General features: G+C 38.3%; 1 protein-coding gene across 1 annotated transcript in view; it reads left to right on the forward strand.

Moving 5' to 3' along the window:
• SLC1A1 (solute carrier family 1 member 1) overlaps positions 1–24,602 on the forward strand; it is a 57,988-nt gene that overhangs the window by 27,621 nt on the left and 5,765 nt on the right. The window contains exons 3-10 of the mRNA XM_032989672.2: positions 5,903–5,995; positions 7,782–7,896; positions 10,172–10,214; positions 11,704–11,811; positions 13,207–13,391; positions 15,445–15,552; positions 23,383–23,505; positions 24,041–24,235. Coding sequence (XP_032845563.2) covers positions 5,903–5,995; positions 7,782–7,896; positions 10,172–10,214; positions 11,704–11,811; positions 13,207–13,391; positions 15,445–15,552; positions 23,383–23,505; positions 24,041–24,235 — 970 coding nt within the window. The remainder of the gene's footprint in view (positions 1–5,902; positions 5,996–7,781; positions 7,897–10,171; positions 10,215–11,703; positions 11,812–13,206; positions 13,392–15,444; positions 15,553–23,382; positions 23,506–24,040; positions 24,236–24,602) is intronic.

Here is a 24,602-nt window from a genome sequence, read left to right on the forward strand (position 1 = left end):
ACTCACTCAACCCAGGACACTTGGCTATCCACTCCATGCTGTATAAAAATGTAGTTCTATAATGGATTTTATTATGAGGTTCCCAAATCTTGATAACAGCATAAAATTTCTACTTTATGTGGGAAATGTAGATCATTCCAATAGGGAGGAGCAAATTAGGAGGGGCTGATGGGGTAGTATCCTTTCAACTTCTCTCGAGATTTTATTAATGCACTGTAAGTAGTTCCCTCTCCTGCACTCCATTAAATACAATTAAAATATTAATATTAATCAGTACTTGATTTTTTTACCTGACTTTATAGGTCGCTCCTTTGGAACTGCCATGAGCTCTTAAGTCTGTGTTAATGGCCAGCTTCAGAGAAAGATAAAAAAACGTTACAGTATCCAGATGCAGAATAATTTCACATCATGGAAGTTTCAGTCTAATCTAGTACCTTGATAATGTTATAAACTGAAACAACTGGTTTCTTTATCTTTCATGTTATATTAACTTCTGTGATTTTGGGTATTTCTACAACCTCTGTACAGGTTCAATACCTCTGTCTCCTATATAGCTCTCGGTCTCAGCAACACTCAAAGACAACAGTCTGCAATCCAGTTACCCAAGTGATGAAAGATATTTCCACACAACTAGTCTGAAATTGCTACATCACGATTTAGCTAGCTGGTGGCACTTTCCAATGCTTCTGTGTCAGGAGAGGAAGAGAATAGGAATTTTCTATTTTCTGAATAAATGCCTCAGACATAGTGAATGTGAAGCACTTTGCTCTAGGATTTGTTACAAAGGCCGCAGTACTTTACACAATGCAGAGATGTATTGTTACATTACTCCACAGTGTTTTTGCTGGCACACTAGTGCAGGATGTAAAAGATCTCAGTTGGATTTTTATTCATCAAAAATCTGTGTATTTCAGATTTCAGGAGCCATTTGAGAGTGGCAAACAGGTCTGGTTTGTGACTATGAATTTGTCTGAATGGTTTACCTGACTCCAATACTTGCAGAGTTTTTTTATTAGATATGTGGTTTCTTCTACCTGAAATATTATGCATTATTTGTATTTCCAAAGATCTGAGTAACTGTTTTTGAAAACTAAAAGGGAAGTATAGAAATCATTGAGAATCTTACTACATTTTCTAGGCTGTAGACCAAACTGGAGACAATGAAAAGAGGTTGACTCTGTTGGCAGTTGAGCAAAGACACTCCTGTATTTAATGGAAATGGAGTTCTCATTAGTGTCAGAAGATTAGTGTCATTAGTGTCAAAGAAATAAAACCTGAGGACTGGTTTGTGTGCAGAATATTTCAGCACAATCTTTTGAAGCAGAAAAGCAAAGACAGACAAGTGTTTATCACAAAAAGTTTAGAAAATCAATTTCCTGGATTTGTATGAAGCTTCAACAGCATCAGTACCGTTGAGACACATATTTCAATGATTTTTCAAGACTTCATTACAACTTTTCAAGCACTTCAAAAATTATAGCTTAGTTTTGGAACATTCTGTGTTCCTCTGTGACACCAAAATGGAAAAAAAAAATCACTCTTATCAGAGGGAAAATGGACAAGTAAATATGGGTCTTTCATAACATTGCAGCCTTGTGTTATACTAAAGTGTCATTTTTTAAAATCTGTGAGAAACTGAAAGATTGATTTATCTTTCCATCAGTGGCTACTGGTAAAAATTTCTGGAACACCGCATTTCGTATTTAGGCTCAGTTTTGTTTAAATCGGACTGTTCCCTTAGGTGAAGCAGCTTTATACAGTAGCATCTCAGGAAAGCAGCTCTAAATATGTACAACATAGCAAGGTTATGAAAGAAATTTTAGAAGGTCTTCAAAAGCTGCAGATGACTCATGGTTCTACCATTCAGTCTTAAGAGGACTCCTGGTCTGATGGACCTAACCAGGTAGACAGGAGTTCTAACATAAGAGTCAGAGAAGTTATTTTAACTTTGGCAACACACTGTATTCCACATGCAAAAATCAGTAGTTGAACACAACATAAGATTAAACTGGTTAGTTGTAGTCATTCAGTTTTTCCACTTCCGATTTTTTGCAAGTTTCATGGTATTGTCCTCCTTTCTGGTTATTTTTTAAAGAGGAAAGTCCTGGCAATCCTCTGGTAATAGAGCAAAAATAACAGCTGTAAAAATAAAATTTTAAAAAAACAAAACAAAACAAAACAAAAAAACCCACATAATTGATAGGCTTCCTGACAGTACCAACCAAAAGATTCAAGTATATAAAGATGATATACAGAATAAATAATGTTATTGGAATGCAAGGAACCACTCGATCAGAGTTTTCCTTTTTTCCCCAGCATTTAAAATGAGATCTCTCTGTTTCTTAACAAAATCATGTGCCTGTTCTGTTCTGTTGAGGGTCCTGTACTACTCTCATCCCTGTTATTCTTAGCTTTCTAGTACTCTGTCAAGCAAAATTATTAGCATCAGTCTTCTGATTTATCTTCCTATCGTTTCCACACCAAAAAAAAAAAAAAAAAAGTATGTATACAGTACAGCATTTCATTTTGGTAGGGTTTTGAGGTCCTGGGACAAGGAAGAGAAAATGTGAGATACTTGATTTCACTGATTGTTTCCTTTTTTATTCTTTCACAAGTATATGTGTTGAAAATTAGAGAAAATTGGGCAAAAAGAGAAAAACAGTACAAAGAGCTTTGAGTTCGAGACTGCAACACAGAAACACAGAAAATATGGAAGCTGAATTGCAAAAGACTAGGCAATTGAATCCCAAATCTGGCTTCAGATATTAAAATCTTAACTCTGTTCTGCTAAAATAATATGGGTAGATAGATTAACAGATTTTAACACCAGTTGGTGTCTTTTGTGATCATCTCCCTTAGGTCTTATGTATCACAGCCACAGAATTGTGTTCCATGCTTCAGTGGCTGTGAATTGGAAGATCTCTTGCAGGAGAATTTAAGGAACTAATCTGAAATACTGCAGCTTTGAAATGTCCAGAGTTGAAGGAGAATATATCATGCTGTTTAAATTCTGTACAGTAGACTACATTTACAGTTTATCCGCTCAAACTTGTTTAAACAATTTAAAACTTGGGGACAGGCTGAGGGAGGGAAAGGCCAAATAAAATACTTATAAAAGTTTAGTGCTAATCCACGGTAGATACCCAAGTTTAATTGTACTGGTTTTGTGATCTTACCTTTACTACAGGATTTCCATTTTAAGTAGTATGTATGCCATATTAGTTGGAGAAATAAGTTTTCTTATGAACTGAAATCAGTGTTAGTTGTATGCTTTGTTTAATACAACTTCGATTAACTCTTTCAGTTATGTCCAAAGAAATTATAAATCCATTATGTTATTACCAAGGAAATTTAATTTGCAGTTGGCTTGAGAAGGTGGCCAGTAGCTATCAATTATAATGTATTATCAGTTGCTCACAAATGACAGTAGGGTATATCTGGACGGAAATCTATTTTTATATATTGTGTTTTCCTGTGTATAACAAGCTAACATGAAAAAAAGGATCTTAGCAGCATAAAGCACCCAGTGTAAATCTGTGTCTCTGGCATTTGTAGTAAGTGCTACTTCATTCTCTGAACAGAATAATAACCATGAATGCAGTTTTATTTCAGAATAGAACAGGTTTTTAAAAAAAAAAAAAAATAAAACCAAACTCTCACCTGCCATCCTCAGAGCATGCTCATACTCAATCAGTTATGTCTGACTGATTTGCATGTTTTTATAGCTACCAACAAAGCAGCACTGACATGACAGTGGAAGCACAAGCTGGACTCTAGCACATCTCACTCGTTAATGGGATCGTTATCCAATTTAAAAAGGCAGGGGCAAAGTTTTCCCTTAATTATACCTCTGTAACTCCAGTGAGCCTGACAGTTTGCAATGGGATTTCGTTTGGAGCCAGAAGAATGGCTATCACAGGAACTTCATGTCATACTAATTGTAGAATCTTTATAACTGAGTACTCCAGGGAAATAACCTTACATGATTATTACGCTCTTGGCTGAGTTAGCAAGACTGTCAGCAAAAAAAAATCTTCAGGCAAGCTTTGTGAAGACCTCCATCCCATGAAAAGCGTATTATCTTACCTCCACTGTCTGTCTAACCACTATTGACAGTCAATACAACAAGTTTTAGAATAAAATTCCTAATTTCTACTTTTTATTAACTTTTAATTAGAAGATATGGAACTGTGGCAGTACCAGTTTGCTCTCTTTTATAACCGAGATGTAAAGTCTTCTAAGTTAATATACCAGCTGCAAAAGGTTCAACATTGACAGCCTTTGAAACCAGCTCTTCTATTGTCCACAGAACCCATTATTTATTACTGCCCATTCTCAAGAATTCTCGCTGCCATAATTTCCACAGCTGAGCCCACAGCAATGTGGAAGTCCTCCTTTCTACCTGTTTTTTCCCAGTTCCCATGCTGAGAAATAAAAATCATGGCCCAGGTTCTGTATCCATTCTGTTGTTTGTGCCTCAAACAATATCCTTAGTGCTGACAGCCTCCTGTAATAGCCGTGACATTGCTTTTTTTCTGTGCACTGGTCTGTATTCCCTTGCCATATGAATAGTTCTTTCGTTATCCATATTTGCTGTACAAATGAGATAATGAGATAGTCTTTACACCATGTTTTCTGCGTGTATATTTAGTTCTTCTATACTGTCTGATGATACGCTATCCCATCAGAGACCCCAAAATAATCAAATAGATGATGAAATAAAATAACCTTCATTCTCCCCTCCCAATACTGTTTGCATTTTGAATAACAATTAACAGAACAAGTAAGTCATTATATGAATGCTCTAGGCACAAGTTGTTACTGCTCTAAATATACCTTCTGAAAGAGACATCAGCACATGGTTAAAGTATGCTTGCTAAGATCCTTTTTGAGCTCAAAGATCAGTAAGTTACATTTGTGTCAGAAAGATCTTTTGATTTTTCTTCCTTAGTTTTTGAAACTTTTTTTGCTACAAAATCATGCTTTTCTGAGATTAAATATTGTTATGGTATTTTTGCTTTCCTATACAAAGGAATCCAGCTAGTCTTTGATAATCTAACTCAAGAAACATTAAAATATAAATGGATCACAAATGTATAATAAAGGGATAGTAGTGAATTATTAACTAATGTGGTTATAGACAGTCAAGTTTTGTAGTCACAATGCTCATTTTACCCTGGTTACTAAATTGTATGTGTACAGATGTAGCTGTAAATCTTTTAAACAATTAAAAAATACTTCACGAGCAGTTTGATGTATTATTGTTGCCAGAAGTTAAGTTGACCTCACTATAACACCTGCCTCAGCACTTTCCCCACCTTCATTAACAGAGACTGCCCTCAATTCCTGGCAATGATAGATACAGGCAGAGTGGGAACAGCCCAGACTTTAGAAAAGCTTTAGTCAAAAAAAAAAAAAAAAGGTAAAAAAAAAAAATAATAATAATAAAAAAAAGCAAACCTGTTAATAAAGGCAAGCCCACCAGGAATGACCTGTCTGCACGTGCCTTTGAGCAACCTGGTTTAACAGCCCTGAGCAGCTCCCTTTCCATGACTTTTAGTTGTAAAACCAAAATGTTACAGATCTGAAGAAAGTGAAGTTATTATTTAAGTGAATATGAAAATAAACCAAAATCAAACTCATCACGAACATCAGGGAATCAGAAAAGCTCAATTATCCTAGAAAAATCCAGGAAAACTGGATTTTTGCAAAGAAACAGAAGCAGATATGTTGGTCTGCTACAGACATTTTTCAGATGTGCAATTGGTTATTTAGAAATATTTTGAATAAGGAAAAATTTCCTGCATAGAATTTAGAGACAATAAATAATTGTCTCTACAAAAATAACAGGTGTCTTCTAAGGCTGTTTTTTAGAGTGTTGGTTTTGTGGTTCTTTTTGCAGGTGTTGCTGCTTTGGATTCCAGCGTTTCTGGGAAGATTGGTTTGCGAGCAGTCATATATTATTTCTGCACTACAGTCATTGCTGTAATACTAGGTACTCTGTCGTACTGTAACTTTTAAAATCCTCAGCATTGCATAATTACAGGTATACAGCACTGTGGCATTACTAATTTCCCAAGACAGGATGGGAAGAAGAGACAGGAATCATACCAAACATCTTGACATACTGGTAGCCAGATACAGGGAGAAGCTAGCCCTGCTGTTCACAGTTGGGCTGTATTCTTATCCAATATGAAGCCGCAGGCAATTTCACCATGCATTTCAGCTCAGGGAAGATTCGGAGCTGTCTGCTTAGGTAAACAGTGATCAGCAATGGGAAAGCTGAATGAACATCAAAGGGAGTTTCCTCAGTAGCAAAATGATAGATTGTCGCCGATTCTCGTATGTGAGAATGTATAATGTGTTTCACCTGAAAGAATGACAGAAAATACTGCTTTCCCTGTCATCTCATTTCCTTCCTAGAAGGTTTTTGTCCCCTCTGTCACTGCCAGGCTCCACTCCTACGCCTCTGAAGTCCACATTTCCTCTTGCAGGGAGTTCATCCCTACAACCAACCTTGAAATCTTGAACAAATATCTTCAGCCTGCCTTCATAAATAAATAAAATTAAACCCTCCTCTGTCAGCTGTAATGTAGTTTGTGGCTTATCTTTGTATTTTGTTGAGTCTGAGTAAATACTGTGCCTAGATATCACCCACTAAAAAGAAGCATGTTTTTTTGAAGGATACAATGTACATTGTATGTGGTCTACTTGTAAAGGAAAGCAGTATTCAACAATAGAAAAAGAATCACATACAGACATATAAGGATAGATTCATTTTTAGAGGTTGGCTATCTGATCTGTCCGGGAATTTTCTGTGAATACATAGTGAGGAAAATTAATAAAGAATAACATGACTGTGAATCTAACTTTGAAATTGTTCCTACCCTGAGAAAGAGGTTAAACCAGACAATCTCCAGAGGTCCCTGCTTTTCTAAATTATTCTATGATACTGTGATATTACTTGTTTCATTGTGCAGAGTTCTACAAATTCAGTTCTGCTTTTATTCACAACTGCCATTAGAAGGCCTTGTTCCTGACTGGCTGAAAGGTCATCCAAATGCCCCTTTCTACTTACACTGAGATTTAGTAGTTCCATTTGCTTTAGGTTTGTTTGGATTTGAAGGAGGAGGGGGAAAAAAAAAAAAAAAAAAAAAAAAAAAAAAGGGACATTTGGAAAGGTCTAGTATTTCATATAATAGTAAAAATGCCTAAAGTGTAGCCAGTGGAGTAAATGTAAAATTTGTCATTGACAAGGTCAAAGCTGGTATTTCTTGCCCGTAATTTTTTATTTCAGTATGTTTCTGAGCCCTTTCTCTTATGTAACTTTATTGCTAACTAACTTTACTAAAACATCCTGTTGTACTTTGGGGTCACAGGACAAGTCACTTGTATTCATATCTGAAAGCTAGTTAGTAACAAGAAGAGCTGTGTAAGGAAGATGTAAATAGCAATTCAAAATATCACCATTCAAAAGTTGCAGAACTTTTTAATTTACCCTCTTGGTGAGCAGTAGTGATTTAGTACCATACATGCAAAAAACAAAGCTAGAGTGCCCAAGTCCAGTGGCAAGGCTGCAAGTAGCTCCTGTGTTGGAGGAACCCACACATTTAAGGACACCACCCATAGACTTCTGTTTTCTGAACAGCCCTGGATATGCACCCAGGAAAAGCATTTGGTGAGTTTAGCTCATGATGAGTTTAGCTACATGAGATACACTGAGGCAGGATGCACCAATGCCTCTGCTTACCCTGTGAACTCTTCTTCTGGTACTCCTGCAGGGATTGTCTTGGTTGTGACCATTAAACCTGGAGTGCCTCAAACAGCAAATGAAATAGACAGAGTGGGCAGTACCCCAGAAGTCAGTACTGTTGACGCCATGCTGGATCTGATCAGGTAAGGTTTTCTTTTTTAGTTTCTATGTCCTTGTTACAGAAATCCAAACAAATGCAAATAAAGTTGTGATGTGTAATACAATAAAACTATTTTCTAATGTTGTTTGGATGAATAAGGAAATAATAGCTTCCAACAGGTTAGACATTTTAGAGTATATTCAAGGCAGCTTGTTAAAAATGTTTCTTTTTACACCATAGACTTTGGTTTATAAACCAATGACAACAAAGATTCCCTCCTTCACAGAAATTGATATGCAAGATTTAACTCTTATGAAGAAAATATCCAGAAAGGATTGAATGGTTGGCAGGTTACTGACTGGCAACTTCTGTGTCATCCAGAACCATCTGAAATTGCAGTGTTGTATTACCCCTCCTCGAGGCAGGATGCAGAGCAACAGACGCAGTATGCAACAGTTTCTTAGGATTGCATAGTCAACAAGTTTGCTGCACCACCAGTATCTAAGGCAACCTTATAGTGAGTTTTTCCCCATCAGCATCCTGGGAATGATAGATACTTCAAGTGGCTAGAAGAAGGAAATCCTCAGAAAAGTCTGCAGAAGACTTGAGCAGATTTTCAGAGCTAATGTGTTTAAAGAATTAGAAAAAAAAAATCACAAAAAAAAGGCTGGATTTCCAATAGTGGCTAAGTAGTTCCCTCAAAAATCTTTGTCATTTTTTTTTTTCTCCAACTGTAATTAGTCTCTGTTTTGTATCACTATTTGTGCCCATTATTTTCTTTTTGCAGACTTTTTACTTAATCTATCATGTAAGAATCAACTGCCACATATATAAAATTGGCTTTCGCAGCATTTTTTTATTTCAAGAAATATGACTGGCATTTGTAGATGCAACTCCAGATACACAGTTCTTTGACATTTGTAAATTATACACAAGCATATATACATATATGTATATAATCTGCCTTGAAAATGTCATTGTCCTATTTAATAGAAAATGTCTGCTGTCATCTGGGGCATTTCTGCCCCAGCACAGATCAAGGTAGACCTCTCTGAGAATAACTTAATTTCTCTGAGGTTTCTGTGTGAGATAGTTAACTGTCCTCAACCCCAAAGCCCCATGTTCAACAGTCCACAGTTCTTCCCTGCCTCTGTCCCCTCCTACCTGTGCATGACCAGATTGGCAGCTCCTGGGATGGCTCATCTCATTCCTCATCGTCACTTGCTGAGGAATCAATGAGGGGAACTGTGCAATCAATCATATTATAAAACCTAATACAGTCTGTGTATCAGTAACTTCCACATGAACTTTTCCACACATAGTCACAGGGCTGATGTAGTTCCATGCACAAAAAAAGTCTTCGTATTGTAAGAAGCAGTGTGAATTGTAATTCAGAGTAGTTTAGGGTTTTGCTACAGTTTATAGCTCAACTTCTTGTAAACTAATTTAAGACCATAAATTCAGAGTTCAAGGTCTGAAATTATCTTTTAAAGGAATTATGGTTACTTTTCCTACTTATTTATATTCATCAGATTTAAGATCCAAATCCAAAGAGTCTTATAAAGATTAAGGAAAATCCCAGGCTTGTACAAACCACCCTTGCCTTTGAAGAAATTTTGGTTTAAAAACTATAAAAATAAAGGCAGGAATTTGTGAAAGATCTGGAAGGGAGATAGACTTCTGCTTCAATATATGAACTGCCTTTTTCCGCACTGGACTGAGTATACATAAATATCTAATTAATGCTTTTTTCTGCAATCATTTGAATCTGAAATTGGCAGTTGGAGCAGAGGCACATAATTGGATTGCACAGCTTCTGATCTAATTTCCTAATTTTTCACTGTGCAAAAATGATTCTTGACCCTGGAATAACACATGGGAATCTTCCATCAGCCAAGATTAATTTCTGAATTCAAAACTACAAATAGCTGATTCTTCCAACACAGCATTTATAAGAGTTGTTATTTTTTTCTGCCTATGTTTGACAAATCCTATAAAAATCGTGTGTCCTGTATTCCTCATGCAAATGATGGAGATGATGCAGCAGGGAAAAAAAGCACTGGGTTTAGTAGTTTGCCAACAGAAACATCAAATAAGCCCCAAAATTTGACAGTAGGAAAACAGTCACCTGATCGATGGAAGTCCTGAAGCCTTAATTTCTTTGGACTTCATATCTGATGGTGCTAAATACAGTGCTTTCTGGATAAAGGAACACAACCTAATCTGTTTTTCAAACAGCAGATTTTACCATTTTGTTTGTATAAAGAACTTGTTCTTAGTATGCTATAATGTTGAAATACCTCCACTTTTTTTAACAGGAATATGTTTCCAGAAAACCTTGTCCAAGCCTGTTTTCAACAGGTAAGTTCGAACATTCCTCTTCGCTACTGTAGTTTTCATTGTTAACTGCCAATTATTTTTCTTTTATGTCCCCAAAACTATGTCAGGTAACAATTATTTCTGAGAAGTCCAGGATTATCTTAATCTCCTATAAAAAGACTTTTTTTAAGGCATCTTGTTTTCATTTCCATTATGGTAAACACTCTATTATCAACTATTAAGTCATTGATCATCCCTTTCAAAAAGACACTGTTTAGGAGCTGAGTACAGAAACCAAGCAGTGTAGGAGATGAGATTTTTCTATTTGGAATAGGCAGTGTTAGTAGAACCATGTCATGAGGATCTATTTCCTTGTCCTTTAAAACCCTCAGTGTCTGATGAAATCTGCATAGTTTAGCCTTCAGCAGTGTGTCTCACATCTAATATCTATTGCCAGACCTGATGATCCATGTTAAGGCAGCTAATTGGTACAGTCTATTTGAGACATCTTTCAGAAAAAGTGAGATTTGCAAGTTGAAAGAGGAAACTGCTGTCTATATATTAGATTTACTTCAGATTCAGTCATCATTATCTATAAATATATCAAATGGTTTTTGTGATGCTCGCTGCTTCCCTTTTTTGTCTTCCTGTGCACAACACTGAATGTATTTCCAGTTTATAAAACCTGATGTAGTTTTTCTCATATGTTAATTACTGTCACATGACACTAAGGGGACAGACCTTTAGGGACCTCTTTTAGGGATCCTTGACAGAATGATGACAACACTAAACCATAGTTACAATTAAAGCTTTATTTTCTTAACAGGATATTGTGATTAGTATAGCACAGTTTTATAATCAGAATAGCATGGGATTTCTATAAGCAAAGTCAGTGTAGTACAATTTTATAATATCACCACTTAGCTTATGATTTCTCATCACCTAGACTCTGCAGATTGGGTCAAATCTTAATACTTGGTTTGCTATATCAACATAACAATCATAATCTAGACTTGAAAGACATAAAAAAAGATGAGCCACTCCCTCAGTCCTCAGAGGAAGCAGATGACAGTGGATGCATCCCTGGCCACTGGTGGGTCCCGGGTCTTGCTGTTCAGCTGCAGCTCCAGTCCAAGTTTCCCCTTAGGACTTGTAACTGCTTGGTTTTACAGACAGTGCTCTGGGTGCTGTTAGGCTTCCCTGTTCTTTGGCGGGGCCACCAACACCACCATGTTGGCCGGGTGCCTGGGGCCTTCAAGGCTGCTAAGGAGGGCAGTGGTCAGAATTCATAGCATATTATCTGTGAATCACTTATTTGATCTACAGCATCTGAAGTACAGAACCATGATGGATCACATGAATTGGGAAATAATGTGTTTATCTATCTTTGCCACCTTCAAGTCAGATTGGTTTATTTTTACCTTATTTTTACTGGACAAAAGCTATGCCTTTGTCCATTCTTCAGTTTCCTCATGTTCCTAGTTAAATTCTTCATTTGTTTTGTTTGGTTTTTTTTTTTTTTTTTTCCCAGTATAAAACCAAACGTGAAAAAGTTGAAGCTACAACTGGCATGGATAAAAATAGCTCCACATTTACAGAAGAACCGGCTACAACTGCTACAACAACAGAGGCTTCAGAGGTGTGACCTTTATTGTTGTATTCCTTCATAATGTATGAAGTGGGGAGAAAGAGCATGGAATAAATTTGGTTTAGTTGATGCGATTAGTGATTGAGAAAAGAAAGGAAATGGTACATAGATAGACTTTAGTAAGGGCACAAAGCCTAGTAGGTGAACGCTAGAGGTATTATGAGGATCATCAAGTAGGCTTAAGAACACCAGAGGACTCCACTGGTAATTAAGTAGTCCAAAGATAATAGATGATGTGTGAAAATAGTCCATTCATACACTCTATTAAATGTACATGGTAATGAATGGTCAATTTGCTGAGAAATTAAAGAAAATAGTCACTGTGGAAAGGCTAAATGTTTATCAGCATGAGATGTGTAAGCAGCAATGAGATAACTGTGAGCACTGCAGAGAGAAAGGGGTGGAAAATGATAATAACATTTTTCTAAATAGAAAGCAAAACAATGGAAGGCATTTGTTAATTAATATTTTATTACCCTACAAAAAAAAAAAAAAAAAAGACAAAAGTGAAGAACCAGCCTCTGATTAGAGGAGTAGAAAGCTTATCTATATTGGTTGTTTATAAAGCCTAGACTTACACTGGAGTAGAGGAAGAAAGGAATTCAATAGAATGTGACACAGAACTATGAACAGTATCAAATCAATATGCATTTTATTATACTCTTTCCAAATTTTATCTCATAGTATTGAAAGCATGGGAACACGAGCTATATGATAAGACATTAATTAAATCCTAAAACAGGTTGTAGTGAAGAATTATACCTTTCCCTCATATATTCATACTGCACAAAGAGGAATGCATGAATATCTACCTATTTAGTAGGATTTTTATGTTATGTGCATGCAGTTCTGCTATAAATTATGCAATTTCACTGATTTCAGCTGAACAATAGATTTAAAACTTGGGGCAAAATTGGATACCATTGTCTCAGTTCTTACACAATGGACTATTTGAAATCCTGACACAAACCCTCGAGTTACTCAGAAATAACCACAAGGATTCTACATCAACTGTGTTTTGTTCCCCACAGTAGGAAGTAAGTCTTGAGTATATTGAAGGCATGACTGTGGATACCTAGATTTTACCATACTTTGTGTCAACAATCTGTAGAATGGACAACATAAATTATGGGATGCTTTATCCCCTGGTAGGGTTTGGTCAGATCCTTGCATAGTTTCAAAATACAAACTTTTCAAAGACAAATTAGTTCTACCTTCATCCTTGAACTTGCCCACTTGGCAGTGCCAGAAAGGGAATAGAGTAACTGGGGAACAGCTCTCTATCTTTCCCAGAAAAGATCTAAATGTGTTTTCATTTTAGAACTCCTTAAAGTAAATTCAGTGGTTTCAGATAGTAACTTTTTTCCTCTTGAATCTAATCTATAGAACAAAACCCAAGAATACAAAATCGTGGGCATATATTCTGATGGCATCAATGTGCTGGGGTTGATCGTCTTTTGTCTTGTTTTTGGAATGGTTATTGGGAAGATGGGAGAGAAAGGACAAGTGCTGGTGGATTTTTTCAATGCATTGAACGAAGCTACAATGAGAATTGTTCAGATAATTATGTGGTAAGTCCAAGGACATACTGGCATTTTCTAACAACTTCTTTAAGTGGATTTTGTCATTGAAGAGGTAGGAACAGACCCATACTTCATGGTTGCTTTTGTGTAGTGCTTTAGAGCAAACAACTTGAAAAGAAAGGCTGGTAAAAAGTTTCCTTTCTACGGAATCTGATCCTCTTGAGGAAACTGGAAACAGGGCTTCCACTTACTACATACTAAAGAAGCAGTCCTACTGGTACACAAGAAACCTGAGTTTTTCAGACATTCCTGCTAGAGGTTTATATCAAAACATTACAACTGCACTAGTGATTTGAGGGCTGTAAAAGCATTACCACTCACGCCCTTCTCAGTCTTGAACACTATTCCCTGATAGCCATTATGTTCACACAATAACTGTCCTTGGAGCTAAGTTATTTTAGAAATATAAATTAATATACAACCCACAGCATAGAACAAAATCCAAAATGGTATGCAAAATACAATTTTGCATCATTTGTCTTCTGTTCATAGGTTTTGTGAGACAACGTTCTCACAATATTCTCTCATAATATTCTTAGACAGGAAAAACAATTTTAAAATGTTGCAGATCATCTGACAGTGTTTGGCTGAACTTCACAGCTATTCATAGAGCTTTTGTCCATACAGATCACTATTACAGGATCAGAACTATAAACACACACAGTCATTTCCAGAGTTTGATCCTACATGTGGAGTGCCTTGTGCCATTTACTACAATACTCTGCTCATATCCACATTTCACACCAACAGTAGCTTATCAGATCTGGCCCTTCTATGGATTTTTCTTCCATCCTGGCACAGTGAGGATGTGTAGAACAGTAAACCTGTCCAGGGTTTAGTTGCATACTTCTTCCTGCCTTTAAATAAAGGTAAATTAGTTTCTGCAACTTGTCCTGTGCCAGGTAGCTGGTTCAGTCCCCATCTGAGTTACAGCCTCATGAAACAGTCAGGCTCTGCAGCAAATTCCAACTAATGAGACCCAAGAGTTAGCACATGCCACAAATACAGAATCCTACCAATAAGCTGACTTGCTGTTGTCTTGCATGTGCCTGAAGCTGTGGCTACAGGCTCCCTGTGTTTCTACGGATGTGGGAGATGTTGTATTGAATAAGGTGAAGTTTGATGCTGTCAGTGTGAGGAATTAGTTCTGCTTTCACCAAGTTCAGGGCTCGGAAGTAACTGGGAGTCCCTGCTTTGCACACAGACAAAGTACTATTATATTTGTGAGATAGCACACACATATTTTATAAATCTATAATTTATATTTTTAAATGGATGCATTTTATATATTCACAGATTTATAGATTAATTCATACTTCTCAAAGCTCCAAAGTGGCAAGTTGTCTCTGTGACATCCTGCTCAGTACCAAAAGGAATGCAATTGAGCTGGTGCTAGCTTAAATTGTGATTTTTGCCTTGAATTTTCTGTAGGCAGAAGCCCATGCAGCTATTCATGTCTACAAAGCATGGCCTTGTGTAACTTTACTGGAGGATGGGGCCTCCTCCATCAAACAACACACTGATGACTGTACTATCCCAGCATACTAAAATCACTTTTACTCTGTGCAGGTGACACACATGCCCCCAGTGCTGCAAGGCAGCTGCTGTAAGCAAAGGAGATCTCTCCTCTCTGTGTGTGATTGCAAAATGCACAGATATTGGTCTCAACCTTGCAGACTTCCACTTCCAAGTAAGCTTATGGATATGTATAGCATCTGCTATAGTAGAGCAGAGCCCACACCCCTTCCCAACATCTGTGTGTTCTGTGACACCAGGTCACGCGGTACTTGTTAGACTATGCCTAGGGTTACATTTACTCTGGTTTTCTAATCTTTTTTTGTTACTTCTGTTGTAGTCTTGCTGCAAGTGAATAAAGTCAGTTGTGTAATATAAAAAAACATTTCTTCAGTTGTGTAATAGAATATTAAAAAAAAATTTTCCATCTGTTGTGAAAACTTACACTGTGCAAGAAATTATTCTGTGGTAAGCACACAATATTTTTCAGAATGCATTTTTAACTGCTTTTTTTTTTGCTTTCTAGGTATATGCCAATTGGTATTGTGTTTTTAATTGCTGGGAAGATAATAGAAGTTGAGGACTGGGAAATATTCCGTAAACTGGGTCTTTATATGGCTACAGTACTAAGTGGGTACGTCATTTCTTAAAGATGAATTTAAATGTGTGCAGTTTTTAGAGCTCAGTTGATTACAACTTGATTATCCACAACACCCATCCTCTTCTAGGTCAGAGACAAAAATTCTTGTGAGTGAAAATTATGTGAGTTTGCGTGAGCATGTTTTGAATGCATGTCTTGCTGAATGCATGTTTCGTTTTGAAAAGTCACTGCCTTGCCTTCTTTAAAAAAAAGTGAAGGCTGTACTTGTATTCATTGTTTCATCTTCTCAGCCTGGTGCTGAAACAGATATTATCACTGTATTTTTGAGAGTAGTAATGCTTCTGTTAGAAACTAAAGGAAGTTGGAAAAGGGTGAGGTTGTGAATTATGGCTTACTGGGGGGTTCCAGCCCATTGAAAATACACAAATATCTGAATTAAGTTGGGAACCTCCATGGGACCTGTGGGCCCAAGGTGTCCCAGCACGGGGCCAGCTCCAATGCCCAGTACCAATGCATAGTAAGTACAGTGCACAAGGCATGATGCCAAAGAGGGAACTGATCCCCTCCCACCTCAGTGCAGAGCAGACAGCTGCCACTGAAACACTCTGGGGTTTGCACTGTTTGTTAGTTACTCCTTGTGCTGCAAAAGCAGCAGTTGCTGTCTCAATAACTTAGCCAAGCCTCAAAACATTTTTTCTATTATTTTTCTAGACGTTTGGCTGTGTAGAACAGTTGGGTGGAGGAGGTTACACCTGCATAATGTAGAGCCTTGAAGATGTGGAGCCTTAGAAGGGGCAACTTAACTGCTCCAAGTGATATAGGTTGTAATACTAGGTGATTATATACCTCTGAAGACTATCCCACAAAGAACCCTTTTGATAGATAAATGGATATTATAGTCCCGATAAGTTAAATGCATTTAAATTTCTATTTCCAATTCAGTGAAGCATAACTTCTAGGCTGTCTTGGTTCATTGCCTTAGCATCCACTCCTGTAATTCCTTCAATATACTAAGGATTTATTCATGTTTTGTCTCAAGGCTAGATCCAAAGTTGTTCAAGAGCTTCTCTCCCCCCACTTGATGACTATGCATGCCGTTCTTCAAATGTCATTCACACAATTTCCAATAGCCAAGCAGAGAGAAGGGTGATATAATAGACTTAAATGCAAACTTCCCTATAAATAGTCAAGCAGGATCTTTTTTTATTGCATTAATCTTTCCTATAAAATATTTCAATGTTGTTTTGTTTTGTGCATAAGCCAGTATGTTTGGACTATCTGTTCAAAAATAATTTGAGATGTAATGACTTTCTAAGTAAAAATTACAGCTCCAGAAATAGCACTGAGTCATGACTTTTCAAAATGTTAGAGATGAGTGCAAGTTATGTTTGACTAATGAATAATGCAGTTTTCTTGTGAGTTTCTTGGAAAAGAAATCGAATTTTTAAAGGATAGTAAAGTTGATGTTTACCAAGAGACTGTAAATCAAGAGAATAATATTTTCTATATAAATTATAAATGAGACCATGACCACAAGTTAGGTACAAGTCATTTATAGAATGACACTTGCTATGGCCCAGCTGGCAATAAAGCACCATGCGGCTGCTTGCTCAGTTGTGTTCCCCCCAGTGGTGGCATGGGGAGGAGAATCAGAAGGAAAAAGAAGTAAAAGCCTTGTGGGATAAGATAAGGACAGTTTAACAGGACAACACAAGAACTGATGAAAAGGATTAAAACAACAATACCAATAAAATTAATATATGAAGTGAGTGATGCACAATGCACCTGCTTACCACCCAGTACCCCACAGTCAGCCCCTTTCTGAGCCACAATCACAAGCCTACCCCCGCTATCCCCAGGCAGATTCTCTACTTATATACTGAGCATGACATCAGCATGATGTTGAATATCTCCTTGGCCAGTTTGGGTAATCTGGCCTGGCTGTGCCCCCTCACAGCTTCTTGTGAAAATTAACCCTACTCTAGACAAACCCAGGACATTATCTACCTCTTATTCTACACCACCTACATCATGCCCTGATCCTACACTTTCCAATTATTTACAACCAATTTTTCACTGTCCTTGATAGATACATATATATACACACACAGAGATATAATTGCCTTAGTCTATGGGCCATCCTTTTAATGTGTCCATTGAGTTCACTTAATCCATGACTTTGGGGATCCCTCTGTTGTAACAGTCTTCCAGGGCAGGAGAGATGGTCGCTGATGTTGGATTGGTGCCTACTTCATCCAGAGCTTGTGGCTGGAATATGTGCTGCAGCCTGTACCCACAGGCCGTGGGTTGGAGATGTTGATCTTGAGGAAGTTGCTGGGCACCCGTTGATGAAGCCAGTTCAAGTTCCATCACTGCTGCACTTTGCTCTGTTTCTTTGAAGTCCACCCATTAGTGATTTGCATGATTCTTATCGTTAGAACATTGATATGGCACACAGCAACTGCAGTAGTGATGACATACAGTGGCAGGGCTATTTTGCAGTTAACGTCATACAATTTAATTCACTAGATATTCTCACCTAAAATCAAATTCTTTGAGGTACACATCAAACTTCCCTGTCCTCCCACATCACCCACCACGTGCACCCAGGTCCTTGAGTCAAAACAATCTTGCAAACAGTTTTGCCTTTGCCCAAGGCAGGACTAACCCAGACTGTGTTCCCTAACATATTCTTCATGGGCATTATGGGGGCTTTGGCCCCTTCTACAGTACGTGGAAGTTTTGATTGGGCAGGACCAGCTCAATTGCTGGATCCTCTACTCTTAATAAACTGAGTGGCTTTTGCTAAATGTTTATCCCAATGTCTGAAGGTCCCATACTTCCATTGTTCACAGTGGGTTTTTTAGCAATCCACTATATCACTCAATTTTCCCAGAAGCTGGTACATGATAGGTGATGTGATATATCCATGCAATACCGTGCTCTTTGGCCCAGGTATCTATGAGGTTCTTTCAGAAATGTGTCCCATTGTCTGACTCGATTCTCTCTGGGGTGCCATGTTGCCATAAGACCTGTCTTTCAAGGCCCAGGATAGTATTCTGGGTGGTGCCATGGAGCATGGGATGTGTCTCCAGCCATCAGGTGGTTGCTTCCACCATTGTAAGCACATGACACTTGCCTTGTCAAATTTGTGGGAGTGTGGTACAGCCAATCTGCCAGGCCTCCCCATATTTATATTTCAGCCATCCTCCTCCATACCAAAGATGCTTTAGCTGCTTGGCTTGCTTGATTGCAGCACGTGTTTTGCATTCATGGATAACCTGTGTGATAGTGTCCATGGGCAAGTCCTCTCCTCAATCCCAAGCCCATCTATAAGTTGCATCTCTTCCTTGATGGCCTGAGGTGTCATGGGCCCACCGAGCTATAAATAAACCACTCTTATGTTACAAAGTCAAATCCACCAGAGCCACTTCAATCTTAGCAGCCTGATTCACCTGCTGCTTGCTTTTATGTTCTTCTGTGGCCCTACTCTTAGGTACGTGGGCATCTACATGACATACTTTTACAACCAGCTTCTCTAATTGGGCAGCAACATCCCACCACAAAGCAGCAGCCCCATGGGTTTGCTTCTGCACTGCCAGTTGCTCTGCTTCCATTGCTGCAACCACCCCCACAGGGCACCTGCCACCATCCATGAGTCAGTATAGAGACAGAGCACTGGTCATTTCTCTCGATTAGCAATGTCTAAAGCCAGCTGGATGGCTTTCAGCTCTGCAAACTGGCTTGATTCACCTTCTCCTTCGGTGGTTTCTGTGACTTGTCATATAGGACCCCATACAGCACCCTTCCACCTCCGACGCCTTCCCACAATGTGACAGGCCCTATCAGTGAACAGGGCATCTTGCTTCTCGTTTTCTGGCAGTACATTATACAGTGGGGCCTCTTCAGCACATGTCACCTCCTCCTCTGGCAATATTCCAAAATCTTTTCCTTCTGGCCAGTCTGTGATTACTTCCAGGATTCCTGGGCAACTGAGGTTTCCTATTTGAGCCTGCTGTGTGATCAGTGCAACCCACTTACTCCACCTCTCCCCATCCCAGAGGTGACAAATACCACCACAAGGAGTGCATACTGCGTATAAGGATTTACATAACCCCTCCATGTGAATAAATGAACCAATGTTGTGACCAGCAATTATTTGAATAAGAAATGCATATAACAGATTTGTCTTAACATGCTCTGGTCAGATTTTTGCCGTTATCTCAACCCTTCATGCTCCACGTTGGGCAGAAAAAAGGACTGTTGTGCTTTAGGCCCTGCTGTCAACTAAGCACCATGTGGCCGCTCACTCACTGCTGCCTGCCATGGTGGGATGAGGAGGAGAATCAGAAGGAAAAAATAAAGATAAAACCCCACAGGTTGCAATAAGGACAGTTTAATAGAACAACACAAGAAGAGAAGAAAATTATTATAACAACAGTACTAATAAAGTGAATATATGAAGCGAGTGATGCGCAATGCACCTGCTCACCACCCAGTACCCCATGATCAGCCCCTTTCTGAACCACAATCACATCACACACACACACACACACAGAGCCAGGTCCTCTAGTTATATACTGAGCATGATGTCAGCATGGTGTTGATTATCCCCTTGGCTGCTTTGGGTAAACTGTCCTGGCAGTGCCCCCTCTCAGCTTCCTGTGAAAGCCAAACCCAAGACAACACTGTATTACTTCTGCAGGCTTTTTATGTTATTAACTCAGATTAACTCAGAGGAAGAGTATATTGAATGGATTATTACTGTCCTTTGACTTCAGTTTTAGATCAGATAGCAAGTTTGATGACTGGTTACCTATTATTGGTCACTGATTGTACTGTGACAGAGCATATCTTCCTTAAGATGTGTGTGAAGATGCAGTGCCTTCCTCAGAGTGCTTCAATTGAAAAGTAAACTACCACCACATAGAGTCTCCCATTTAGCTGGTAACCCTAGGCTTGACAGGCACAACAGTCTAAGTAGGTTCCCAGATGCCATCAAAAAGCTTGTATATAGTAAGAGCGCTCACCTTCACATCCTTGGCAAGAAAAAGTCTCTGTTCCACTGAACTTGCTTGCATATACCACAATTTTCCCTGATGGATGCAAGGGTAGATGTCTGTAGCAATTCTGTCTCTTTTGGGGGGGCCTACAGTTGGTGATGCTCAAGGTGTTGTGGAGTAGGGCTAACAGCAGCATGTACGTTCACAACTGCCCATCGAGGAGAGCCTGTTGTAATCAGACCAGAGAAGCAAATATGACAATGTACACACAAGGATATAGGCTGCAGGGAAAAGGTGCTTGTTCTACGTTTTCCAGTCTGCAAGAATACCCTTTTTCCTACCTCTCAGCAAACAGGAGAAGTTGTGCTCTTCCTTTGTTTTGGTTTGTTAAACACTGTTCTTCCCACTGTCTTTCTAGTTTTCTTCCTTAATTCTTTGACCTTGTCAGTTTGCAGTATATTCTGTCCATCAACATTTTCTGTAGCTGTCTATCATCCCCCCTTGAAGCTTGATCCTGAGAATTACAGGTTATCTTAAGCATATTTCTTATATTCCCTATCAAGAGGAATGTGCAAGAGCACAAAGACTGGTGTGTTATATCCTCCTTCTCCTTTCCTGTAACTTCCCTCTCCAGTTCGTCCTCTATGTCACCTTCTTCCCAGCTTTCTTGTTCATGACCTTTCACATTCCCAGACCTACCACCTCTCATCCACCATTGTCTGCAATATATCTCAGAGTTTATGTCTCATTCAGGTCATCATGAGGGAACAGACTTCCCCTGGTGCCTCTGCTCCAGTTGGCCACTAAATATCTGCAGCCTCTCACTTTTAATGGTTGCAGTGTTAAGATGAGGACATGTTAACAGTCACAGAGGAGGAAGACCAAAGTAGGGGGCATAATACAAGTGCTGGAGGACTCTCAGCCTGAGGTGGAAAAAAAGAAAAGGAACCTTCAGCAAGCAGACCCTCTTGCCTGTGTCTTTGTCTCTTCTGAAAGCAGCAAGGCAGATGCATCTCTGGATGCTACAAGGGCTGCCAGTCTGGGATTCTGAGGGATAAGATTCTTCCTATCTTAAAATTTAACACTATTAAAATTTCTCTTTTCAGTTGCTGATTATGATTTTGGGTATAAAAAATCTCTGCTGCTTGCTGTGAGTTGCATTTCATGCATGAAAATAAGTGTTACTTCAAATTTGTTTTATGAAAAACAGTAGTAGCAAAGCAGATACGCACAAATACTTTATTTTGGATAATGCCTTGTTCATGCTGCCTCTAAAAAAGTGCAGGTTGAAATTTTTCAAAATAACTATCTTGAAGTCGGTATGCTTCTAGACGTAAACACACTTGAAATGTTTATTCTCATCAACATTTTGTTGATTTTGTTTGTTGGTGAATAATACCATTTTATATTTTTTTCTATATGTTTGCAGAACTCAGTTTGTTCTCAGGCAGCATTGTATAAATTGTTAGGTTTCTTTCTAGAGTTCTTTGCAAAATTTTATCAATCCATGGTGTGTACTATTATGTACATTCCACTAAATAAATTATTTGTTCACATACAGAATGAAATTTTTAATGCTTGTTGCTTTTAAAAAGATAATTTTTTCAGTTAAACAAATGGGTTTTGTGGGTGATTTTTGGTGCTGTTGTGGATTTCTGTACTGTGGCTACTGCTGTCTTAATGGCCTATTTTTGGCAGAACAAATGGTACCATGATTTATCACTATCAGCTGTTCTGGAATCATAAAACACTCTTACAACACAGTAACATTTGCAAGAACATCTTGTGAGGACAGACTAAAAACCCCAAGGTCATACATGACAACAGTTTTGGGCTTTATGTTTCTAGGCTAGGACAATTTGACATAAAGCTGATGTTGCTATAAATGCTTGCAACCTTGGAACACAGGAAATATTTCATTTCACATATATTTCATTTCAAATATACTCACAGCAGGCTGTTTACCTCTAATCTTAATGTCCACAAAGCTCTGCATTCATATGCATTCAGGATTAATGCACAATGTTCAAAATTAATGCACAAGTTGAAGGATGAATTTGTCTCTGAAACCCACGCAAATATCCAGGCAAATGCACCTTAGCAGCTAAAGTCAAGAGGATGGTTTGATCTTTTGCATGTCTGCACACTTAATGTTAAAAATTAATAGTTCCAAAAGACAGTATTTCACCATTTTACAAGATTGAAGATGGTGAGACTAGATACATCTAATTTGTATATTCTGAAATACCTCACTACATTTTAATTGTAGACCTAAGCTTACAGTTTTCCACAAAGTAAGGGTGGATTTTCTTACAGGGTCATGTCTGAAGTTTCTGCAGAAAGATGTGGACATCATCTCTCTCTGTCTGGGAATCATATTTACCTTTAATTCCAAAATGTGTTCTATAATAAAGGCAGATAAACTGAAAAATCTGGTTTGTTTTTCCAATTTGTCTCTAGTCTGCATTGTAAGGATTTTGCAGGAGAGTGGAGTGTTTTATCATTATTTAAGATCACTTCTGCATATCAGTTTAAATATTATTTATTACCTTTTTTTTTTTGTCATCTTCAGCTGTTTAAAATTATTTCCAATATATTAGTTAATTCTTGTTCTACTTTGGAAAGAGAGACAATTAATAATCTCTCTCTCCTTCCCAAAAGAAAGTGTAGAACAGCATTAGTCTGCATTTTTTTTGAAGATGGTATACTGTCTAAATTTGGGGCACAGGTGTCACTAAAGTCACTGTTAGTGTTTCACAAGTGTCCTTGAGGACAGAACTAGATACTTGTTATCACCATCTTATTAAAACAATACAATGAGATGGATCCACTTATTTAACTAGTCCATTTTATTTTACAGACTTGCAATCCATTCCACTATAATTTTGCCACTGATCTACTTAATAATAGTAAGGAAAAATCCTTTTCGGTTTGCCATGGGGATGGCTCAGGCACTTCTGACAGCCCTCATGATTTCTTCCAGGTAAACAAAAGAAACATTTATGTTCTTACTAGTAATTGCATTGTTTGTACTCTGATTTTATTGTTACTTTGTTACATACCCTGATTTCACCGGGGCAATTCTTAGTCCCCTGGAGGTTGAAATATTACTGTTATCATTATTTCTGTAGTACCCACAGGGGCACTATAGGTTGCACTGGACTTACACAGAATGAGAGTCTGCCTCTCCCAGGCAGAGACAATTCTTTGCCTCTCCCTTCATTAATCACAGACTTGCTACAGTTTACGCTGTTTCACAGTTTCCGTGACTACATACATCATGACAATTTTACCATGTACTTTTGAGGATAACTAAGACTTTGTTGTTTCTTTCCATGATTAGAAGAGATAACAAAAGTTACTTCGTTTTTTCATGGTTCAGCCTTCCTGCCTGGCTGAGATCTCCATCAGAGTCTCAGAGCAAATCAGAAAAAATCCTTTGCCCTGAGGACAGGGAAAGATAAGAGAAATGGTGTGCTGTTGCCTGCACTTACTTTATGTGTTTATCTATGTGCCAGTTCAGCAACTTTGCCTGTCACTTTCCGCTGTGCGGAAGAAAAAAACTTCATCGACAAAAGAATTACCAGGTTCGTTCTTCCAGTTGGAGCTACCATCAACATGGACGGCACAGCTCTTTACGAAGCAGTAGCAGCTGTATTTATTGCACAACTGAATGACTTAGAGTTGGATATTGGCCAAATTGTTACCATTAGGTAAGACGAAAGCCATCATACACATTTTGTTGGAGGTGGTTTCTTTAGTGAGTGGTACATTAACTTTGGATACCCCATGGGAAAGTTGAAACTATTCATTCACAGCACAGGAAGTAACAGAAGCATTCTCCCTTCTTGATCCGAGGCCTTAGATGTGCAGCCTGCTGAGGTGGTAGGGTGGGCCAGGACAAGCAGCTGGTATACAGCATCCTTCTGGACATTGCCGTTACTCTTCCACTGCAAACACTTGCAAACCCAACTCGGCCTTTACCTCTGATCTGTCCAGTTTGCTTGTTAGTCATGCGTTGCCTGCTGTTCCACAGTTTAACCATAATGGTATTGATGTGTGACTTGTCCCATAAACTTG

Source organism: Tyto alba, unplaced genomic scaffold, assembly GCF_018691265.1.
Source record: "Tyto alba isolate M040663 unplaced genomic scaffold, T.alba_DEE_v4.0 Super-Scaffold_42, whole genome shotgun sequence".
Lineage (NCBI taxonomy): Eukaryota > Metazoa > Chordata > Aves > Strigiformes > Tytonidae > Tyto > Tyto alba.